An 18,757-nucleotide genomic window follows, 5' to 3' on the forward strand; every position below is an offset into this window, starting at 1 on the left:
TTAAATTCTGCTGTTGCAGGGACTTATTTGGTTACATAATCAATAATCAGTAACCCCACTTCTTTTATCAGATTTATTTGAGCAAACTTTAACTAGTTACACAATTTATGTAAAAGAACATGTATGGTAAATTTCTGAACGATGACATTATCTAAGCGTATTTATCTGTCTTAATATAATTCAGTGAAGAAACAGTGACCTCCAGTGGACTTTGGGCGGTAGTGTAAGTATCACCCAAAGTCAGAGGAACTAATTTCTTTTATCGTAACAAATACATTCAAACACTTTAGGTATAAATATTTCCCTTTAATTGTACAACTAAAAGAAATCTCTTTTTTAAAAAATTATAAATACTTTTAACGAATTTACTTTACATATGCCAAATGAAATTCCTGAAAACGTTATCACCTTATATTACCTTCAAACAACAACAAAACAGATCTAAGCATATAGCTTCAGTGTCGCAATTTCAAGGAAAACTATACTAAATATAGTTTAATCTTTTTTCTTTGTGGACATTACCGATATTGCACAAAACACCTTGAAAAATGCAAGGTTAATGTGAGGTTAGTGTTTTGATATACACAACGCAGAAAACAAAGGTAAGATAAATGCTTAATTTATCTTCAATTTAGATTTTTTTTTATTGCAGCCGCTAAAAACAAACAGATTAAATATGTAGAAAGGTATACAGTTAAGTATGTGAATAAAATATGATAAAACAAATGTCTTAATGCGGTAAGACGAATCTGAAGTCCAATAACTAACAATAAGCATACATTTAACTTTCAAATAACAACTAAAATATTTAAAAATTTCATACTAAATATATTTTTAAGAAAGAAAACAAAGAAGAAAAACAATAAAAAAAATTACAGGATATTAAGGGGATAAGTATAACATTGCAGTGCAATAAAGTGTCTTAGCGTGTGTACACACTAAAAGCAGTTTGAAAGTACAACAAAATGGTTTCAAATGTAAAAACAATTGTACTATAAACACTAGCCTAGAGGTGAAGTCGTTTCTATTTTTGTTGTTTGCACCAAAAATACACCCAATCCCAAGAAATAACTTCTATTCTTGCGTGTTCTGGAAACTCCCACAGCTTACACACTGATTTATTTTTCCAGAATATAATCAAAAGAATAAAGCAAAATATATAAAAACATTTTTCGTAATCACGGGGGAACGAGTTATTTGTTAAATTAAGCCGCTGAATGAAGATATTTATTTTGTAATGACCCTTTACTTTAAAGTTGTCGTGATGACGCTGTTACGCTGCGCAGACGGGAAGCCTTGCTTCAGCTTTCAGCCAGCTGTCTGCTCGGTGAAATAAACATGACGATGTTGTCAAGTATCGTGTTCCCAGTGCCACAGGACTAAAAGTTCAACACTGACTGCAACAGGGAAAGCCGGATATTGTGTCTATTTAAATCTGTGACAAACTGTAAGTGACCATTTAATACAAGTCTAGCGTTTGATGGTTGTTAACGGTGGCTAGCATTAGCTAACCACTAGGCTAAGTGTTAGGTAACATTAGCCAGATAAGTAACTAATGTTATGTGAGTGAACTCCCGTTTGTTCCGTAAAGGTGTTGCTCGTTGATGATGATAAGCCATTTTTACTTACTTTGACTAATTTAATTAATATTCCACTTAAATAAACACGGTAGTAATTATTGCTAAAAGGAAGTTAGCACTGCTTGGCGGCTGAGTGTGGGTTAGCCAAAAAGCCAAAATGTTTAGTAAACGTATATTATTTTTTTTGGGGGGGGGAGAGACTAACTTTTTAAAAATTAAAAAGATACATTTGCACTTTGTGTCCAAGTTGTTAAAGCACAAAATTCGTGCGTTGCCGAAATGGCTGCTATCGCCTCCTGTCTTTGCTCTATTTGCGTAATATTTACTCTTTGTCCCGTAAAGTTGGCCTAACGTCCCTACTGCCTTCACAGGTTGTTGGACTGACACCATTTTAACAAGCTGAGAAGTTGACTCGTAGCTTGCGATTGCAATGCCTCTGCTGTTTTTGGAGAGGTTTCCTTGGCCCAGCCTGCAGACCTACACAGCACTGAGTGTGGCTTTGCTTGCTGGTAGCATCTTCAGTGCCTACACCACAGTAACTGACCCGGGATTTGGGGCCTTGGAAACGGATGAGGCACAGCCTCCCTCCGAGGTGGAGCGTGAACTTCTAAAGAATGATATTAGTAACACAGAACTGGCAACAACTGTCCTGTGGTATCTTGTCACAGACAGTCTCTTTGTGTGGGTGAGTATTTTAGTGCAATGTGTGAAGTGATTATGAAGTTCATACAAAAACTAATGGTGACCTTATTATCTGCACACCTACAGGTGTTAGTGAACACATTCTGCTGCTCTTTGATGTTAATTGCTAAAATGATTCAGTATGTGGTGTTCGGCCCACTCAGAGTCAGTGAGAAGCAGGTAAGTCTGTGTTGTTACAGCTGTTTTTACTTCTTTCAAACAGGAAGCAAATGGTCACTCATCTCATTTCATGTCTCCTCTTTTGTTTTTTATGGTTCATCAGCACCTGAAAGATAAATTCTGGAACTTCATTTTCTACAAGTTCATCTTCATTTTTGGTGTACTGAACGTCCAGACAGTGGAGGAGGTGGTCATGTGGTGTCTGTGGTTCTCTGCACTCGTTTTTCTCCACTTAATGGTTCAGCTCTGCAAGGATCGCTTTGAATATGTAAGTATATAAAAGTATATTTAAATAAATAAATAAAATCAAATCTAAGCATCACTTTAGACAAATATGACTAGACTCACGTTGCATTTATTGTCTGTGGTTCTTTCTGTTTTATGGCATTTGACTCCTTGAGCCAAGCTGTTTCCAAAGTTTTCTGTTTGTTTTTTCAATGGAGTATAACTAAACCTTCTGTAACCTAGTGGGGATCGGGGATTTTGGGCACTTGAGGAGACTTAAACCAGTGTAAAAGAAAAGGGGGCCCTGGATCATTAAAAATGCAAGTTTCCTCTTTACATGGGGTGCAGCATAATAATAGTATTATCTTAATTGTGGTGTTCCTTTTTTCATATTTGTTGGAAGCCAGACTTGAGAACAGCTAGATTTATGAGAATCAAGGGCTGAGAAAGTCAGTGATTATCTGATCACAGTTAGAGTAAACTACATTAGCTAACAATGTTGTAGTTGTGTAGATTTCATAGCGAAAAGAAATGAGCAATATGTTTATTGGATGTAGGATTAAATATAGGCTTTAAGAATTTTTTCCCATTATGTATATGCTTCCTAAAAGCCTCTGAAGTACACGTGTCATTTCAGTGGCTTATCGGAGAGTAGTGCATCACTCAGAGTAATTATGGGTGATATACCTTACTTGTTCTTTACCAGATATCGGCACAGCTCTTTGAACTCTTGCTTGTTACAAAAGGAGTCACATGTTACTTAAGAAATATCAGTTAGAAACAGTATATCAATGTCCTTACCATATTACCCTCCTATTTGGATCATAGGAAATGGTCAGTGTGGCGTTAGGCAAGCTCATGGATCATGAGCTTAATTGCAAAAGTGTATATATACAGGAGATTTTTTTGTTTCTGTGCTTTAAAGGAACACAGTTTTTTGTCGTCTACCCTCATTTTGTTTTGTGTGTGGTGTTTTTTTTTTTTTTTTTATTAAAAGATTTAGATTTTCTATATTAGATATTAATTCTGCACTGGTGCCAGTCTATTTTGTAATTCAGTATGTATGTAATAAATAGAAATCTGCCACAGCAAAGCTTGGCAAATCGAATTCTCTTCCTGCCTAACTGTTTCTGAATATTAAACACTAAGCCATTTATCCACCTGAGCAATACTTCTGTACACTTTCTATAAATGCTTATTTAAAAAGTGTGCTTTCCCTCAGTAGACACAGTGTAACTGTACTCTTTTCAGCTTGGGATCTATTAATAGCTTTTTATACTGGGAGGTTGACTGTGACTACTGTTTCAGTTACTACGCTAACATCTCTCTATCAGACTGTGTTCTGTATGGTGGGGAAAACAAAATGTCACATTTAAATACCTTATAAGTGCTGACATTTAAAACAAGGTTTAAGTTGTTTTGAATGTCAGTTAGACATTCAAAGTTAGACGTAATGTAATGCTGGCTGCCTTAGTATACTAGAAGGTTATTTCAACCTGCCATATTGTAAACATTTCGTTTTGATGTGATTGTGTTCCTCTTGCTGTTTTTGTTTCCGTCTTTCAACTTTAACTGTAAATTTAGTTGGAGGTAGTCCATTATTTGCCCAGCTGTTTCCCGTTTCTGTCTTCCTGTCACTGTGGTTTCTTGCTTTGGGGTGAAGATAAGAAATGCAGGTTGTAGTGCTGAAGGTTTAGCTTGGAAACCTTGTGGTCTTTGTGATACCGAGCAGCTGGTTTTTATATTTTTCACCTTAGTTATAATCTATAATAATGTGCAAATCTTTTGTTATTTACACTTTGCTAGAAGTTTAGTTGTGCTAATGCTTAGATATTTAGTGGTTGTGTGAGAGGCGTTTTTATTGATAGAAAAGGGTTGTGTAATATTTAGAAGAGTACATGCAGGATTTTCTCTCAGTATGTCGCAGTAAAAATTGAGTGTCTTACTGAGCCTCTTAAAACTCTTGTCTGTAGCCAGTGGTGAAAAACATGAACTCTCTTTCAACAGCATGTTTCATGAGCATCTAAGTGAAATGTTCCACTGTTTGACAAATCATTGTTATACTTCCTTTGTCTACTCATATCCACTAAATTAATTTATAGCTGGGTCTTTTTGGTAACAAAGTTTCACAAAATGTATTGCGGTGGGATTCAAAGGCCATCCTGAGGAAATGATCTTTAACCTGCATAAACACTGAAAAGAAATCTTAGGACATAAGAAGAAAAAATTAAGAAGCACAGCATACTCATTTACCTTTGTTTCCCCCCCCACAGCTGTCTTTCTCCCCATCCACACCTATGAACAGCCATGTGCGTGTGCTCTGTCTGCTGGTCTCCCTGCTTCTGGACTGTTGTGGCCTGGCTGTGGTCTGCGGCCTCCTGGGAGCTTCTCATGGCATGCACACGCTCTCCTTCATGGCAGCAGAGGTGAGAACTTGGAGCCAAGCTGTGGGAAAGTTTTGGCCACACTTTGCACATATGATTATGGATTTATTTTTTTATTTTTTTTTAATGTCATTTAAGCTTTTGTTTAGGTGCAGGTATTTATTTATACACATTTGCTAACTACACTTCTCAGCATGCATTTGCTTTGTATTCTTGTTCAACCCAGGATTGGTTGAGAATAATTGCAGCAGTTAAAGTGAAAAATACCTTAATTTTCATGTAATTACTTAGTGAAATAGGTGCTCATGCTTTGTAGATGATATCCCTCCAGAGGACAAAATTGTTTTTACATTTTTCAGTATCAATGCAGTTCTTTGATGAACTTAGAAACCAATTAAAATGTGACTCTGATTCACCACCACAGAATTATAAGAGTACTTTTTCATTTGTGGGTTCCTTCTTGCTGGTGTTGTGCATTCTGGCTCATGTATATGTTTCCTGAAGAAGCAGAAGCATAATCAGTGTTTTCAATTTGCAGCTGCACTTTTGTGAATGGGAAAAAAATAAAATCTTATTTGCTGTAAAAGCTGTCAACAATGTTGAATAAATAAGAGTTTGTCTGTGAGTGAACAAAACCACCGAGTTTAGTGTAAATGAGAGTTTAAACTATCTCTTTTAGACTGTAATGTCTGTGTAGAAAGCAGAGCATAACAGTTGCATCATTTTCACATTTACTTTTTTCCTCAGTGTCTGCTGGTGACTGTGCGCACTGGACATGTCATCATGCGGTAAGTCTCTGTGCAGCCTCATAGACACACTGCAGCATGGATGACAGCCTGTGCAAATTTGGAATCTGGGATAATCTTAGCACATAAAACTGTTTGTTTTCCTCTGGTTCCATTGGCTCTATTATGAAAGGCTTCTTTGTCTTTGAGAGGGTTCCTAATATTGAACTACCACCAACTCTGATGGGCCAAGGTCCTGGATCAGTACTGGATACAGTACTGACTCCCTTGGCTGGTAACAGCTGTCTGTTGCAGTACAGTTGTTTGGTGCATGGAAAAATAATGTTTATGGTGACTTCCCTTTAAAGATGTTTCTTTATACCTTTGCAAGTTTTTTTTTTGAGCTTTTGATTACTTTCACTCACTTAACTAAATACATCTTATGATGAAATCAGAACCGTATCATAACTCTTCTTTCTTTGTTACTCAAAACAGTTCTGTCTCAACCTTGAATTTCAGTCTTTTTGGCATTATTGTACCACATACAGTATATTGTTGCACATTTAATTTATTGCAGTATTTTGCCTCCACCGATCTTCTAAAAGTCACCAGCATTTCATGAACTGAAAGAGCTGTGTCTTACTCTTCCAGATACTCAATTCATCTCTGGGATTTGAACCATCCAGGGACTTGGGAGAGTAAGGGGACATATGTCTACTACACAGACTTCATAATGGAGCTGGCCATGCTGTTTCTTGACCTAATGCACCATATCCATATGCTGGTAAGATGCAGTATGACTGAGTGTATGGCTGTCATGTTTTGAACACTTCCTGTCCCAGTGTGACTTTCTGATCCACTAATCTTTCACCTTTGTGTGCACATTTCACTTATTAGCTTTTCGGGAATATCTGGCTGTCCATGGCAAGCTTGGTTATCTTCATGCAGCTGCGATATCTCTTCCATGAGGTGCAGCGCCGTGTCCGCCGACATAAGAACTACCTGCGTGTCATCAATAACATGGAGACAAGGTGTGTGTGTGCGCGTGTGTGCGTGTGTGCTTTCAGTCTTTTGCTAATCATTACTTGTTTACTTAATAGTTGCATATACTATAAACTCTGCAGATTTGCTGTTGCTACTGCAGAGGAGCTGGCAGCCAATGATGATGATTGTGCCATCTGCTGGGATGCCATGCTTACAGCACGCAAACTGCCCTGCGGTCATCTCTTCCACAAGTAAATAATTTTACTTTTACTGCTTATAGTTGGGATTATCTGCCTTTGCTTTGAGGTGCTATACCCTAGAAATAGTACTTGTCAGTATGTGGCCTATACTGACACAGTTGAGTGGAAATTCCACTTGAGAGATTTCAGGCTTAAGTTGCTTTACTTTCTAATGTCTGGAAAATTATTAGGGATATTGTTATGGTTTTGGATTTAAAAAACAATAAAAAAAACAACAACTATGCTATGGCTCAGGCAAACGTCTACAGAATATACTTTTTATACTTACTGAAAGGGGCATTTTTGGAGTTGTGTTATTTTATCAAACATGAAGTTATGCAATGCTTTTTGTTGTCCAGCACATGAAGTAAAATTGAATTTGTCCTGAGAAAACATTTGTGTTATGTACCTAAATAACAATGCTAAAAGAGCCAAGGAGAATATCGGCATCCTGGATTTAGCAGGATTTAAAGGCTGAAGCTTCCGTTAGGGTAGTTCCCAAAATCCTTAAAAGATTTACATAGAGAAGTGTAAACTAGACTGCACAGCAGTTCTTAGCTTTTGTAGTAGAGTTTGCTTGTTTGAATGTTTATTGCTGTGAGCTCTGATATACATTCTGAGCTTCAGTAAGATGCCCTGCATAGAGCCTAGCTGTAGAAAATTTGTCCTGACCCCTAAGATACATGTCAAGTTTTCAGACTGGCGACTTACTTAGGGTATGTATATGTGTTTCTTCAGCTCTTGTTTGCGCTCATGGCTTGAGCAGGACACGTCGTGTCCCACATGTCGGAAATCCCTTAATATTAATGGGGATGGGGGCCAAGCAAGAAGCCCGCAGCAGGGTGGGGGTTTGGAGGACAACATTGGCCCAGTTGGAGCCCCCCCAGATGCCAGACCACATATCAACCAACACAATCACTTCTTCCACTTTGATGGTAAGGGTGCTGGATACGTGACCTAAAACTGATGGGCTCTGTGTCACAGCTAAAATTAAAAATCCATGCATTTGTCTTACAGGATCTCGTATCGCCAGCTGGCTGCCCAGTTTCTCAGTAGAAGTAATGCATACTACTAACATCTTGGGCATTGCTCAAGCAAATAACTCCCAGCTTATGGCTATGGTGAGTTCGAGTTTACTGAAATCTGTTGTCTTTAAGAGAAAGGATACACAGACTGCAAGTTGAGGCTAATATTTAAACTTGTAAGATCTTTTTAGACGGCTGATGATCTTAAAACTTTTGTTACATTCTCCTAAAAAGTCCAGGGGATGTGGGCAAAGTAACAAAAGGTTTCCGGGTTGAAAAAAGGAGACGGGAAAGCAGCATTGTTAAATTAAAGGTTTCATTAATGTTTCTATTAGTAATTAAACTAACAGAGAGGGACAGATGCTGAAATAGTCTTTTAAAGAAGGAAAACAACAAAACCCAGGAGTTGATCACCAAACTGAGAAGTTAAAAAAGAAAAAGGATCTCCGGCATGAGAGCTCACCTTTCTCTCACCTCATCGTACTCTTAATGCTGTTTAGAGTCAGCTGTACAAAAAGGGTGGCACCTAAGGCAGGAGAGATGCCAGGACACACCCACACGAGGTCAATTTCACACGAGGCCCTGCTAGGGCTATAACAACTTTATTTACATAAAATCCCTGCTGCCGCCTTATTATTGCAGCCTTCACTCCATGTCTTAGTCAGTGTCTATGACTTCAAATATTGCTTGGGCTTAAAAACAACTAAATTTAATGTAACATATACTGTAACTTATACCAGTGTTCCCCATCTCACTCTGCTTTTTATGTACTTGTGCTCATCAGGCCCATCAGATTCAAGAGATGTTTCCTCAGGTGCCCTCCTACCTGGTACTACAAGACTTACAGTTGACCCGCTCTGTGGAAGTTACTACTGACAACATCCTGGAGGGACGTATCCAGGTGCCTTTCCCTACGCAGGTCAGTCATCTTGGGGTTAAATGTTAAGTGCAGTTTTTATTTATCATTGGATTTCTGCAGACATGCCTTGCTCTTAGTTTTCCTTGTTAGTTTGTTTTGTGTGTTTCTTAAAATTAATAACTCAAAATTATGTTTGTCGTCCTCTCTTAGGCCATAGAGCGAGCCCCTTTACAGGTTAATCCTGCACCAGATGAGCAGCCTGGGCCCAGTGGAGCAGCTGAGCAGGGTGAATCTGACAACTTGGAGGTTAGAGGAGGCCGCTTCTCTAAGTCTGCAGAGGAGAGGCAGAAGATGTTAAAGCAGAGGAAAGAAGAGATGCTTCAGCAAGCACGCAGGTTGTTCCTCTACAAATTTGAGTTTTCCACATTTTATATTCAAAATGTTTTTGTGTATGTGGTTGACTATATTTAGTCTTTAACTCAAGTTCTTATAATTTAATTAACTGTGTTCCAGGTTAGGCAGTCAAACTGTTCATCTTTACACTTGTATGTAACACATTCAAGCTGTCACACATGTTTAAACAGACTGCTCATGTTTCTTCCCTCACATGCAAAACACTTGTTTTACATTTTGATCAGTTTTCTCCACCCTTTATTAGAACAGCCTCTCAATCTCGCTTCTGAATGGGTATAAAGGATCTCTTCTGCAGTATCAAGTGTATAACCGATTATTTCAGAGCTTATCTATACTGCTGTCTATGTCATTTTACTTCTGTGCCTGTTTAATACTGGGTTTTGAGATGAGTTTATATCACTCTTTCAACCAAGATGGAATAAATTGGATGTTAAAATGTCACTTTCTAAGTCTAAATTTAGAAAAATTTAAGTTTCCCTTCCTACAGCTTGGCTGCTTTGCCATTGTGGTGACAGTCAGTTCATTCAACTGCTTCCCCAGATAGGCTCTTAAACCACTGTTTTGTGCTGCAGCTGTCGATTGTTTGCTGGCCGTCTAATCACAGGTGTATTTTTATGGTGTCTTTAATAGGGCTGCCACAAACGATTATTTTGATATGTCTGTGAAGGTTCTCAGTCATCCAGGTCATCGTAGTCAAAGGAGCTTGCAAAGAAAAGCGTCTGGACTTCTTTAAGTTACTTGAAGACGTTTCACCTCTCATCCGAGAAGTCAAATGGTGGAGAGTCCCGATAAGGTGGCGCCAGGTTTCACAATGAGCTCACCCGAAACTCTGGCTGATTGGGACCCACACCCAGTTTCACACCTTGGCTCAGACGATTAGAGGATCATCAGGGGGTCCTTTTGTCCCTCTGTGGGGGGTCACTCCCACTAGGTTTATATCTGGGACTCTCCACCATTTGACCTTAGAACTGAAGAAGCTTCTCGGATGAGAGGTGAAACGTCTTCAAGTAACTTAAAGAAGTCCAGACGCTTTTCTTTGCAAGCTCCTTTGATGATTATTTTGATAGTTGACTAGTCACCGATTATTTTTGCGATTAGTCGACTAATCAGATCATGCATCCGTTGGACGTAAAGCGTACAGCTTATTGCACCAGCATGCATCTGCTCTTATATAACTATCATTAGCTTACAGCTTTAAGTGTCTAAGGTATGTGCTAACTAAAAATAAAGACAAGATGATAGTTTATTAAATTTTAATGAAATTTGCAGATTGTTTCGGTGGAGTTTAATAAACTCAGCCTTCTGCTCCTTGCTATCTAAAATATAACAGGACACCAGAGTATATTCAAGAGCATCTCACACTTCACACATCAGTTGTCTGCTTGACGTTTATTCAGCTGTGTAAAAACTATAACTTTAATCTCAGCCAAACCCATTTACTCAGGAACAAATAAAATGCTGAAAAAAGCCAAACAATAAAATTTTTAAGTTATCTAAGTGACTTGTATATCATGTTTAACCTGAGTAGCAAAAGAAGGCGGTGGGTTTGAAAACAATTTGCTGGGAGTCCGGTGTTCTCACCGGCTCTAGTGAGCCTTGAACCCCGGCTAGCAATCGAGCTAGTGGGTAACAGACGTCTCCGAAAACATCAGCGCGCTTTTGAAAATATGTGGTGTCTTGATAAACCAAGCAGATATTTGAAATTTACACAGCTACATTCTTGCCTGAAAATATGTTAAACGTTTATTTTGTGACGCAGAAAGAATAATAAGAGTAATATTAAAACTAACTAGCTGCTGCCATTGTTGGAAACTGAGTAGGACTGCGCTATGAATTCTGGGATAGGTTGGGCCACGAAGTATACATCAGACCCATCCTTCAAATCTGGGGAAATGAAGGGCGCGTTTATCGGCCGCATTTGTCAGTCTTCAAATTTGGACAGTCTTCGTCGTGTCACTGTAACGTAATCGGCCTACAAATGCGGGCACAGGAGGATGCGGTTCCTGAATTTGGACACGGCTACGATATCGGAGACTGCTTCTTCTTCTTCGAAGTTTAACGGCAGCTGGCATCCTTGTACATGCAGTGCTGCCATCTTCTGTTTCAGTCCGTTATTACACTCTTAAATCCTACTACTTATTCCTTCGTCTTTTGGGATCCTACAAAGCTTCAAACGACGCGTCGACTATAAAATTAGTCCTCGACGTAATCGTGACTAGTCGACTAATCCTGGCAGCCCTAGTCTTTAATCTCCTCTGTTTTAGTTGACTTAGTGTAGCAGGTGTGGTGCTAGTTCTTATGGAAATGGAGCTTTAGCTCACTGTTGCACACTGTCATCCTACAAAGCAGACCAAGGGCTACAATTGCAAGCTGCAGTCCAAGTCAAGTTGTGGGGCAATAAAATCACTGAAAACACTATATCCAGATAAACAGAATTGACTTTCTGGCACTGGAAATGTAGTATTGACTTATTTCTGTGTTTTTAAAAAAACAAACACAAAACCCCCTAAGAACTCATATATTTGCAGTTGTGGACCTTACCATTTGTGGTAAATTATTATTATTTTTTTAAAAGTATCTAATTCTAGGAGAAACACTGTGATAACTAATAGTAAGGATTACTGGTTCTGTTTCCTCCCCGTTCTTTTGGGTTTTCAGTTCTTGTTGTTGTATCCTTACATTGTTTCTGCATCCCTGTAGGAAATATCTGAACAAAAATTCGGAGGATCAGGATGAAGATTTGCCTGGACTGGAGGAGGAGGAGGATGGCCCAGAATTGGACTCAACTGTGCTGAGACGTAGAACCATGGCGGCAGCTGCAGAGAGACGTCTACAAAACCTACAGGACCCTGCGCCCTGATTCTGGCTTCAGCAGAAGGGTGTAGTACATTGTTACCCTAAGAGGCACTGACAAGAGCTATTTCAACTTTCCCCCATTTGGTGTAGTCAGTGGTCATCACCTATAAAACAAAACACACAAAAAAATTAAACCATTGCAGACATGGCCGTGGAGCGGTTTTGAGGCTGCCTAAAAGGGTGAGACTATTGTAAATAGCCTCTGTATCACTGAATTCAGCCTAGTATTTGGAATATGATCTATATATTGATTGGTGCAAGGTTGCAATTGCCCTCTATACATGTGCCACACAATGCAACCACCAGCTTCAATAGACAGTCAGCAGCTGTCATGATTCAGACTGGCTGTCAAAAAACGAGCATGCTTTGCGTTCAGAAGACTATTACAAGAAGATGTTTATGAGAAGGGTTTGAAGGTGTCATTGGTAGATAAAGCTGTTATATGGGCCTTGGTTTTCCTTTCACATATTAAGCCCATGGCAGAAAATTCTGTATTCTGGATGGAGGAACTCATCTGATGTGTCTGTGTGTTATTTTGAGTTTCAACTGTGAATTAAGTGTAGGCAAAATAACACATTCTTATTTCTTACATAGGCGCAAGAGAATGTCACTTTAGTATTGTTCAGCCTTTCTGTCAAATATGAATGTTTCTATCAGAAAAAAATGCTGCAAACAAAGTTGTTTATTTTTTTCTTCTTTTCACCCGCATGGGTTGTTTTCTATTTAGTGTGTAATATCACCTGTTTGCATTTTGTTATTTAACAAGATGGGGAAATGGGCCTGTAAATTTTTTTTTTTTTTTTCCCCAAAACCGGTCCCTTTGCGATGCATATGCAGAAAATAGGGATGTATTACATTATGATCAATGAGTGTTACATGTGGTGTCTTTCCTACAGGAACCTCTGCACGGTAAAAATATCTTATTCTGTTGATTAATGGGTGTGTCGGTCATCTTTATCTGTTGAGAAAGGCAAAAATTGTCAAGTCTGCAACAGATGGAGTTTCTGTGGTGCATTTTAACTTGCTTGTTTTGCCACCAATTCAAGAGGCTTCGTCAGTTTTATCGGTGAACCCTTTCTTCTTTTGCTAGAAATAGTGTTGCCTCTTGCATATGTAGCAAAACCAATGAAGTTCTTAGCAAATAACTGGTTTTCTCCTTGTTTAAATATTCTGCGACCCGAATGACTGAGAATCTTCATGAATAAACTTTTCGGGTTTTTTATTTGATTGGCCTTTTGTCTATTTACATTGAATACTAGTTAAGAAATTACACTAGTGGGGGAACATAATCACCTGCTGGTTTTAATTTTTTTTTTTTTTTTGGAAAATGCACAGCTGTGCAAACTGAACGTAGCCGTAGAGGCTTTTTGGGTATTGGTATATTTCACTGAATCTGTAGCTGGTTGATGCATATCGACAGATATAATGATGAAGTGTGTTTGAATTCTATCATTACAATGAAAAAAGGCAGTTTGGGGTGAGATATGCATGCATCTATAAAAGTGATTATGTTTTCTTCAACTTTATCCCAAAGAACAGCCCACAAACTTCCACTAAAACTGAAGTGTTGTTATCTTTGTGTGCTCATTTTATTGCTCAGACTTTTTGTTTTGAGTGTTGTAATAAGATACAGCATAGGATTTTAGTTTAAAGATTTTAATTATTCAACATGTTTAAATAAATAAAAAAAAAAAAGCAAAAAAAAAAACCAACCTAAAACTGGACAGTTTGGTTTTCATTCAGTTACTTAGCAACTTTTAAAATCCATGATATATTTTCCTATGCATGGATTACCTTTCATAATCATTAACTATGGAATCAGAATTTAAATATTTTCTTTTGGACTGAGCTTTCTGGTATTTTTGTGCCTAAATCAAGATGGTTCAGTTATGGATAATTTCTGTAAATCTAGTTTTTGTAAAATATGTTAATATAAAAGACTCAATAAACAGCTTCTACAGCTTTTTAACAAATGATGGTTTGTATCCTTTGTTTACTGGGTTTTCTTTTTCTTCTGTTTATTGAGACAACGTGGATTTCTGGCTTTACTTTGCAGATGTAAACCTCCAGTCCTAATAGTGCAGCCTAACCTTTCAATTCCCAAGTTCAACAAGTGAGGTTGAGATTGTTAAATAGAGAAAGGTTTTCTTTAATTGGTCTGTTTTGCTATCAGTGGAAGTGGTACAGTGGTTGTAAAAAGTGGATGGAATAATGACTACCTCCAGAATGATCAGCTTCACCTGAAATCAACAGCAAGATGGTTGAAACTTGGATAACAATGACAAGCACACATCAAAACTGGTTTTGGAACAGATAAAGCAGGCTAGCACCAACTTTCTGGAATGGCCTTCCCAAAGCACTGACCTCAATCCTACTGAAAACTTGTAGACCACACTTAAAAGCCAGGTCTGTGCCAGGTGATCAACCCATTTAAATAAACATTTTTTTCCAATTCTGCCGGAAAGAGTGGTCAGATATCTATAATGATTACATGTTAACTTCTGATCACAACGGTAGCTTACTGGATAATATTTATGTATAATTATGAGTAACAGTGCTTCAGTTGTATTAAACAACACATACCGGCAGTATAGGGAAGAGTTAAAAATACTTCTGCCATCAAGAGCTTGTTTCATCCATTTTAATTTAGCTCATTATTGTTCTTAGAGTGCGGCGATGCAGTCACATGGATCTGAACTACAGCTGGTAAACGTATTGCCAGTGGGCAGTACATGTACAGCATAAACCACATCAGTATGTTTTTTTGTGCTCCTTTTGACAGAAAACAACTGTATTTCTGTACAAAACTCTCATGAGAGTATACAAGCCCATCACAAAGCATGGATGCATGATGTATTGTGGAAAACTATTGGCATCTGGATTTCTTTTAATCAATTGACGTCAGTTGGTTGCGCCTCTGCATCTTTGCCACGTCATACACAAGGGCTAGTGCCAAGCGGAAATGAATGCTGAAGGCAGCCACAGTGTTCAGCTCAATGATGTAGCGCAGCCTCATTCAAAACTATAGTAGAGAAGACCATTGCAGGTTATTTCACTGTGGGGATTCCGAGGGACCATCTCTAGCTGTGTTGGCTTTTACTTGGTAAGTAGCTGCCAGGTGGCTAACTGCTTAGCTAACGCTAAATTTATCATTTGGTATGAAATGTGAGGATACAGCTCCGACACTAACTCGGCTGTATAAGTTTTCTTACATGAAGGTAGCCTCGTGTAGACGTTTAACAGTATAGGAGAAACACTGTTTACATACGCCTGTATTTTGCCGGGTTAGTTGGCAAAGTATGTTTCAATAACCCAAGTTTCGTTTGGCTAGCTAACGTCACATTAGTTAGCTAAAGCATTGTGGTCGCTGTACTGTAATTTGTTTTAGTGAACATGGGCAGTTTGCCCTCATTTCTTTGCCGTGCTCAACCGGGAAACGATTACGCTTGTAAAAGTGTAATGTTTTATGGTGCTGCCATGGAAACAAGATTTAGGACGCCTGTGGTAGAAGTAGGAAACTCTGTCGCAGAAAGTCTCAGAGTGACTCCCATCAGCAACAGCGACAGTGTTACCTTCTTCCCTTGCTCTGTAAAGCCCTCTCATATTACATATCCTGGTCAGGCCCCGGGTCCTGTCCTGGAGAACAGATCATGAATCATCAGGAAACGTATCATTATCTGTACGCGGGTGTGTCAGCTGGTTTGTCAACCTCCGAAGCATACCCGTGAACCCTGAGGAAACGTTTTAACAAGTGAAACTGTCAGGTCAAAGTTCTGTATGACCAGAGCACACGCTCTTTCAGTCCAGGCTGATTTTTATGACTTGTATCAATTCATTAGCCAAATAAGTTGGGTACTGCCTTGCCCACATACTTCTTTGGGTGTGTGTCCCTGAACTCATCTCTCTGTGCATGTTTTCCATTCAGAGATTTTGGTATGCTGCTGGACGAGACTCCACTTTTTGAGCCCTCTCTGCTTCGGGAGCTAGACTGGAGCAGCAACACTGCCTCATTCTCTCCCCCAATCTCACCATGCAATCCAGGGGAAGGCCTGGTGCTGAGGCCACTCTGTATGGCAGATTTCAACAGAGGTGAGTCTGTACAGCATAAACCACACCAGTATGCTTTTTTTTTCTTGGGGTATAATATGAAACATCTCAGAAATTCCCAGGAGATGGGTTAAAATTCAGAAATTTTCACTAACTCTTTATTCTTTTTCGTTCCAGGATTTTTCAAGGTTTTATCTCAGCTCACCAAGACAGGCGATGTCACACCCGAGCAGTTCACTAGTAAGTCATACTTGTCTTATAAATATTCTAAAAGTGAGATAATTAAGTTTGGAACATAAACTGTTAACTGAGTGTCATTTTGAATGACACTCAGTTAACAGTGAATGACTAATTTTCAATTTAACACAACTATTGTTGTGTCTTAGACAGCAGATCATATATATTTAAAGAAATATCCTAGAAAACAAACTAATTAAAGTATGAGTGATGATTCATAAACACACATTTTGTTTATTTTTTGACAGAGAATTTTGAGCACATGAAGAAGACTGGAGATTACTATGTCATCGTGGTGGAGGATACAAATCTGAGTCAGATCGTGGCCACGGCAACACTGATCACTGAACACAAATTCATCCACTCCTGTGCCAAAGTACAGTATACCCTACACAAATTTGTGTATATTCAAGTACACAACTGTTTGTTTTTTTTCTCCCTGTGTTTTCCTTATCACCAGTTACGTAAAAAAAGTTACTGATTAATGTAGTGGTAATTACAACACTAATATTTAATTATTAACCCAGTATATGGTCATTAAACTGGTTAATAATTATTTAATTTATCAAATCAAAATGCGCTCTTATTTCCTTTACTAGGAAAGCTCAGCTTACATTGTAGAGATACATATATGTTTATTAATCTTGACAATTAGAAAATTAAAATCATATTTATTTGTAGAGAGGCCGGGTGGAGGAGGTCGTCGTCAGCGATGTGTGCCGAGGGAAGCAGCTGGGCAAACTGTGAGTCAAGACACGGCTTTGGCTTGTCTTTAATATTTCACATATTGCCCAACATATCAAAAGACAGTTCTATATTTTGAATAGTTTATATCTTGTGATTTCTGCTTTTAAAACTTTTCACTTCTCTTCTTTATCCCAACAGATTAGTCTCGGTTCTTACTCTTCTCAGCAAAAAACTGAATTGCTATAAAATCACTCTTGAATGTGCACCCAAAAACGTGGCTTTTTACCAGAAGTTTGGCTACTCTGCGTCAGACGAGACCTACATGCAGTGTCGATTTTTTGACTGAGAACGGAAGTTTAAAAAAAAGAACAACAAAAATCTGTTTTGGGAAAAACGGACTGTACCTTTGCACGCCCGGTGATAATCAGAACTTGCAGAATGTCTTAAGAACTGGAGCTTCCCGTGGATGAGGTTGCTGTTGTGTCACAGCTGAGTCATCCATGAACACTTATCATGATTTCAGCACACTTGAGTAAACATTTACAAATGTTCAAGCTCAGTGCAACACAATCCCTTGTCCCTTTGGTAACCGTGGCTACCTCACCAGGGTGGACCTGACATCTCATCATCTAGAAAAGAAAAATACTATTTTCTTTCTTTAAATTGCTTAAAGTTTTTCTTTTCCATGTACCAGTGAAAGAACAGTTTATATATGTGACTTCCATGCAACTGTAAGTAATGACAGCTATGTGGGAGATCAGGATGATACCAAATGAAGTTATATTACTTATTATGTAAGTAAAACAATCTACAGGTAACAGACAACTCTACAAAGCAACTTCAAAACCAAATATGCTTTAAGAATTAATTGTAGATTGTGATTGAACTGACAGACGGCTGCCAGAAAACTAAACTTGTTTAGAACAAAAGATTTGTTTTACTTTTTTTGTTTTGTTTAATCCTACTTGGTACAAGATGCAGTGTCATATAGATTATGTGTAGCTGGGTAACTAATCAAATTTAAATTACAAGAACTACAATGAAGACTGTTATAAAGTTTCACATTAAGTGAGGAAAAATATTTTGAGGTACTGGTAAGTTGTTAACATGCTGTTAAGTTTTGACTTAAGTTGCCAAATGGGATTAGCATTTAACGGTTTTTGTAATGGGAAGTGGGTAAAAATGATTTTTCTAAATTAACTCTTATTTAAGCTTTTCTAGTTAAGTTTTATAATTATTCTTTTATCCTGGAGAGAGGGGGCACATATTTAATGTAATTTATTTCAAAACGTGTAGTCAAATAAAATCATCTTTGGCCTAAGGTCGTTTGTTTTTTTTGCTTTTTTATTTCTACAAAAAAGGCAGCTCCATGTTTTAACTAAAGACTTGATTTGAGATATTTGGAGTGTTGTTTTTGGAGGTCAGGATGGTGGTGGAATTCAAAAACGTTGGTATGCTGTGGTTGAGGTGGTGTCCGATTCTCCAGTGTCTTGAAGTGAAGTCTTTGGGCAAGATGCTGAAATTGGTTGTAGGTGTGGCACTGTCCCACTGTTAGTCGAGTGTTGGAGTGGCAACCTGTTCAAAGGTGCATTTCTCACCCAGTCAGCTGGGATAAATGAAATCAGTTTATCCTC

General features: G+C 38.3%; 2 protein-coding genes across 4 annotated transcripts; both read left to right on the plus strand.

Moving 5' to 3' along the window:
- The first annotated feature begins 1,260 nt into the window (after positions 1–1,260).
- Positions 1,261–14,126, plus strand: LOC146718452 (E3 ubiquitin-protein ligase AMFR-like). Of its 2 annotated transcripts, none has more exons than XM_085451705.1 (14): positions 1,261–1,447; positions 1,952–2,265; positions 2,349–2,441; positions 2,545–2,709; positions 4,940–5,092; positions 5,798–5,838; positions 6,427–6,559; positions 6,673–6,806; positions 6,900–7,010; positions 7,737–7,933; positions 8,016–8,119; positions 8,808–8,942; positions 9,093–9,277; positions 11,997–14,126. In XM_085451705.1, exons 2-14 carry the CDS (start codon positions 2,011–2,013, stop codon positions 12,154–12,156), a joined length of 1,866 nt encoding a protein of 621 aa, XP_085307831.1. In that variant the 5' UTR covers positions 1,261–1,447; positions 1,952–2,010; the 3' UTR covers positions 12,157–14,126. The 2 variants fall into 2 exon arrangements, with proteins under 2 accessions (XP_085307831.1, XP_085307838.1); XM_085451712.1 differs by having other exon boundaries at positions 1,261–1,437.
- Positions 14,127–15,055: 929 nt separating this feature from the next.
- Positions 15,056–18,445, plus strand: gnpnat1 (glucosamine-phosphate N-acetyltransferase 1). 2 transcript variants are annotated; one of them, XM_085451743.1, is made up of 6 exons: positions 15,056–15,255; positions 16,078–16,241; positions 16,377–16,439; positions 16,685–16,812; positions 17,118–17,179; positions 17,322–18,445. In XM_085451743.1, the coding sequence occupies exons 2-6, from the start codon at positions 16,088–16,090 to the stop codon at positions 17,467–17,469; spliced, it is 555 nt and encodes a 184-aa protein (XP_085307869.1). In that variant the 5' UTR covers positions 15,056–15,255; positions 16,078–16,087; the 3' UTR covers positions 17,470–18,445. The 2 variants fall into 2 exon arrangements, with proteins under 2 accessions (XP_085307869.1, XP_085307876.1); XM_085451750.1 differs by lacking the exon at positions 15,056–15,255 and adding an exon at positions 15,651–15,916.
- The last annotated feature ends 312 nt before the right edge of the window (positions 18,446–18,757 follow it).

The sequence above is a fragment of the Copadichromis virginalis genome, linkage group LG1 (assembly GCF_057382275.1).
Source record: "Copadichromis virginalis isolate Kocher_CV1m ecotype Utaka linkage group LG1, C_Virginalis_male_GT1.1, whole genome shotgun sequence".
Lineage (NCBI taxonomy): Eukaryota > Metazoa > Chordata > Actinopteri > Cichliformes > Cichlidae > Copadichromis > Copadichromis virginalis.

Coding starts and splice junctions, on each gene's coding strand:
- LOC146718452 (XM_085451705.1), top strand. CDS start 2,011: ATGCCTCTGCTGTTTTTGGAGAGGTTTCCTTGGCCCAGCCTGCAGACC. Junction 2,266..2,348: donor CAGACAGTCTCTTTGTGTGG/GTGAGTATTTTA, acceptor GCACACCTACAG/GTGTTAGTGAACACATTCTG. Junction 5,093..5,797: donor TCTCCTTCATGGCAGCAGAG/GTGAGAACTTGG, acceptor TTTTTTCCTCAG/TGTCTGCTGGTGACTGTGCG.
- gnpnat1 (XM_085451743.1), top strand. CDS start 16,088: ATGCTGCTGGACGAGACTCCACTTTTTGAGCCCTCTCTGCTTCGGGAG. Junction 16,242..16,376: donor TATGGCAGATTTCAACAGAG/GTGAGTCTGTAC, acceptor TTTTCGTTCCAG/GATTTTTCAAGGTTTTATCT. Junction 16,440..16,684: donor CACACCCGAGCAGTTCACTA/GTAAGTCATACT, acceptor ATTTTTTGACAG/AGAATTTTGAGCACATGAAG.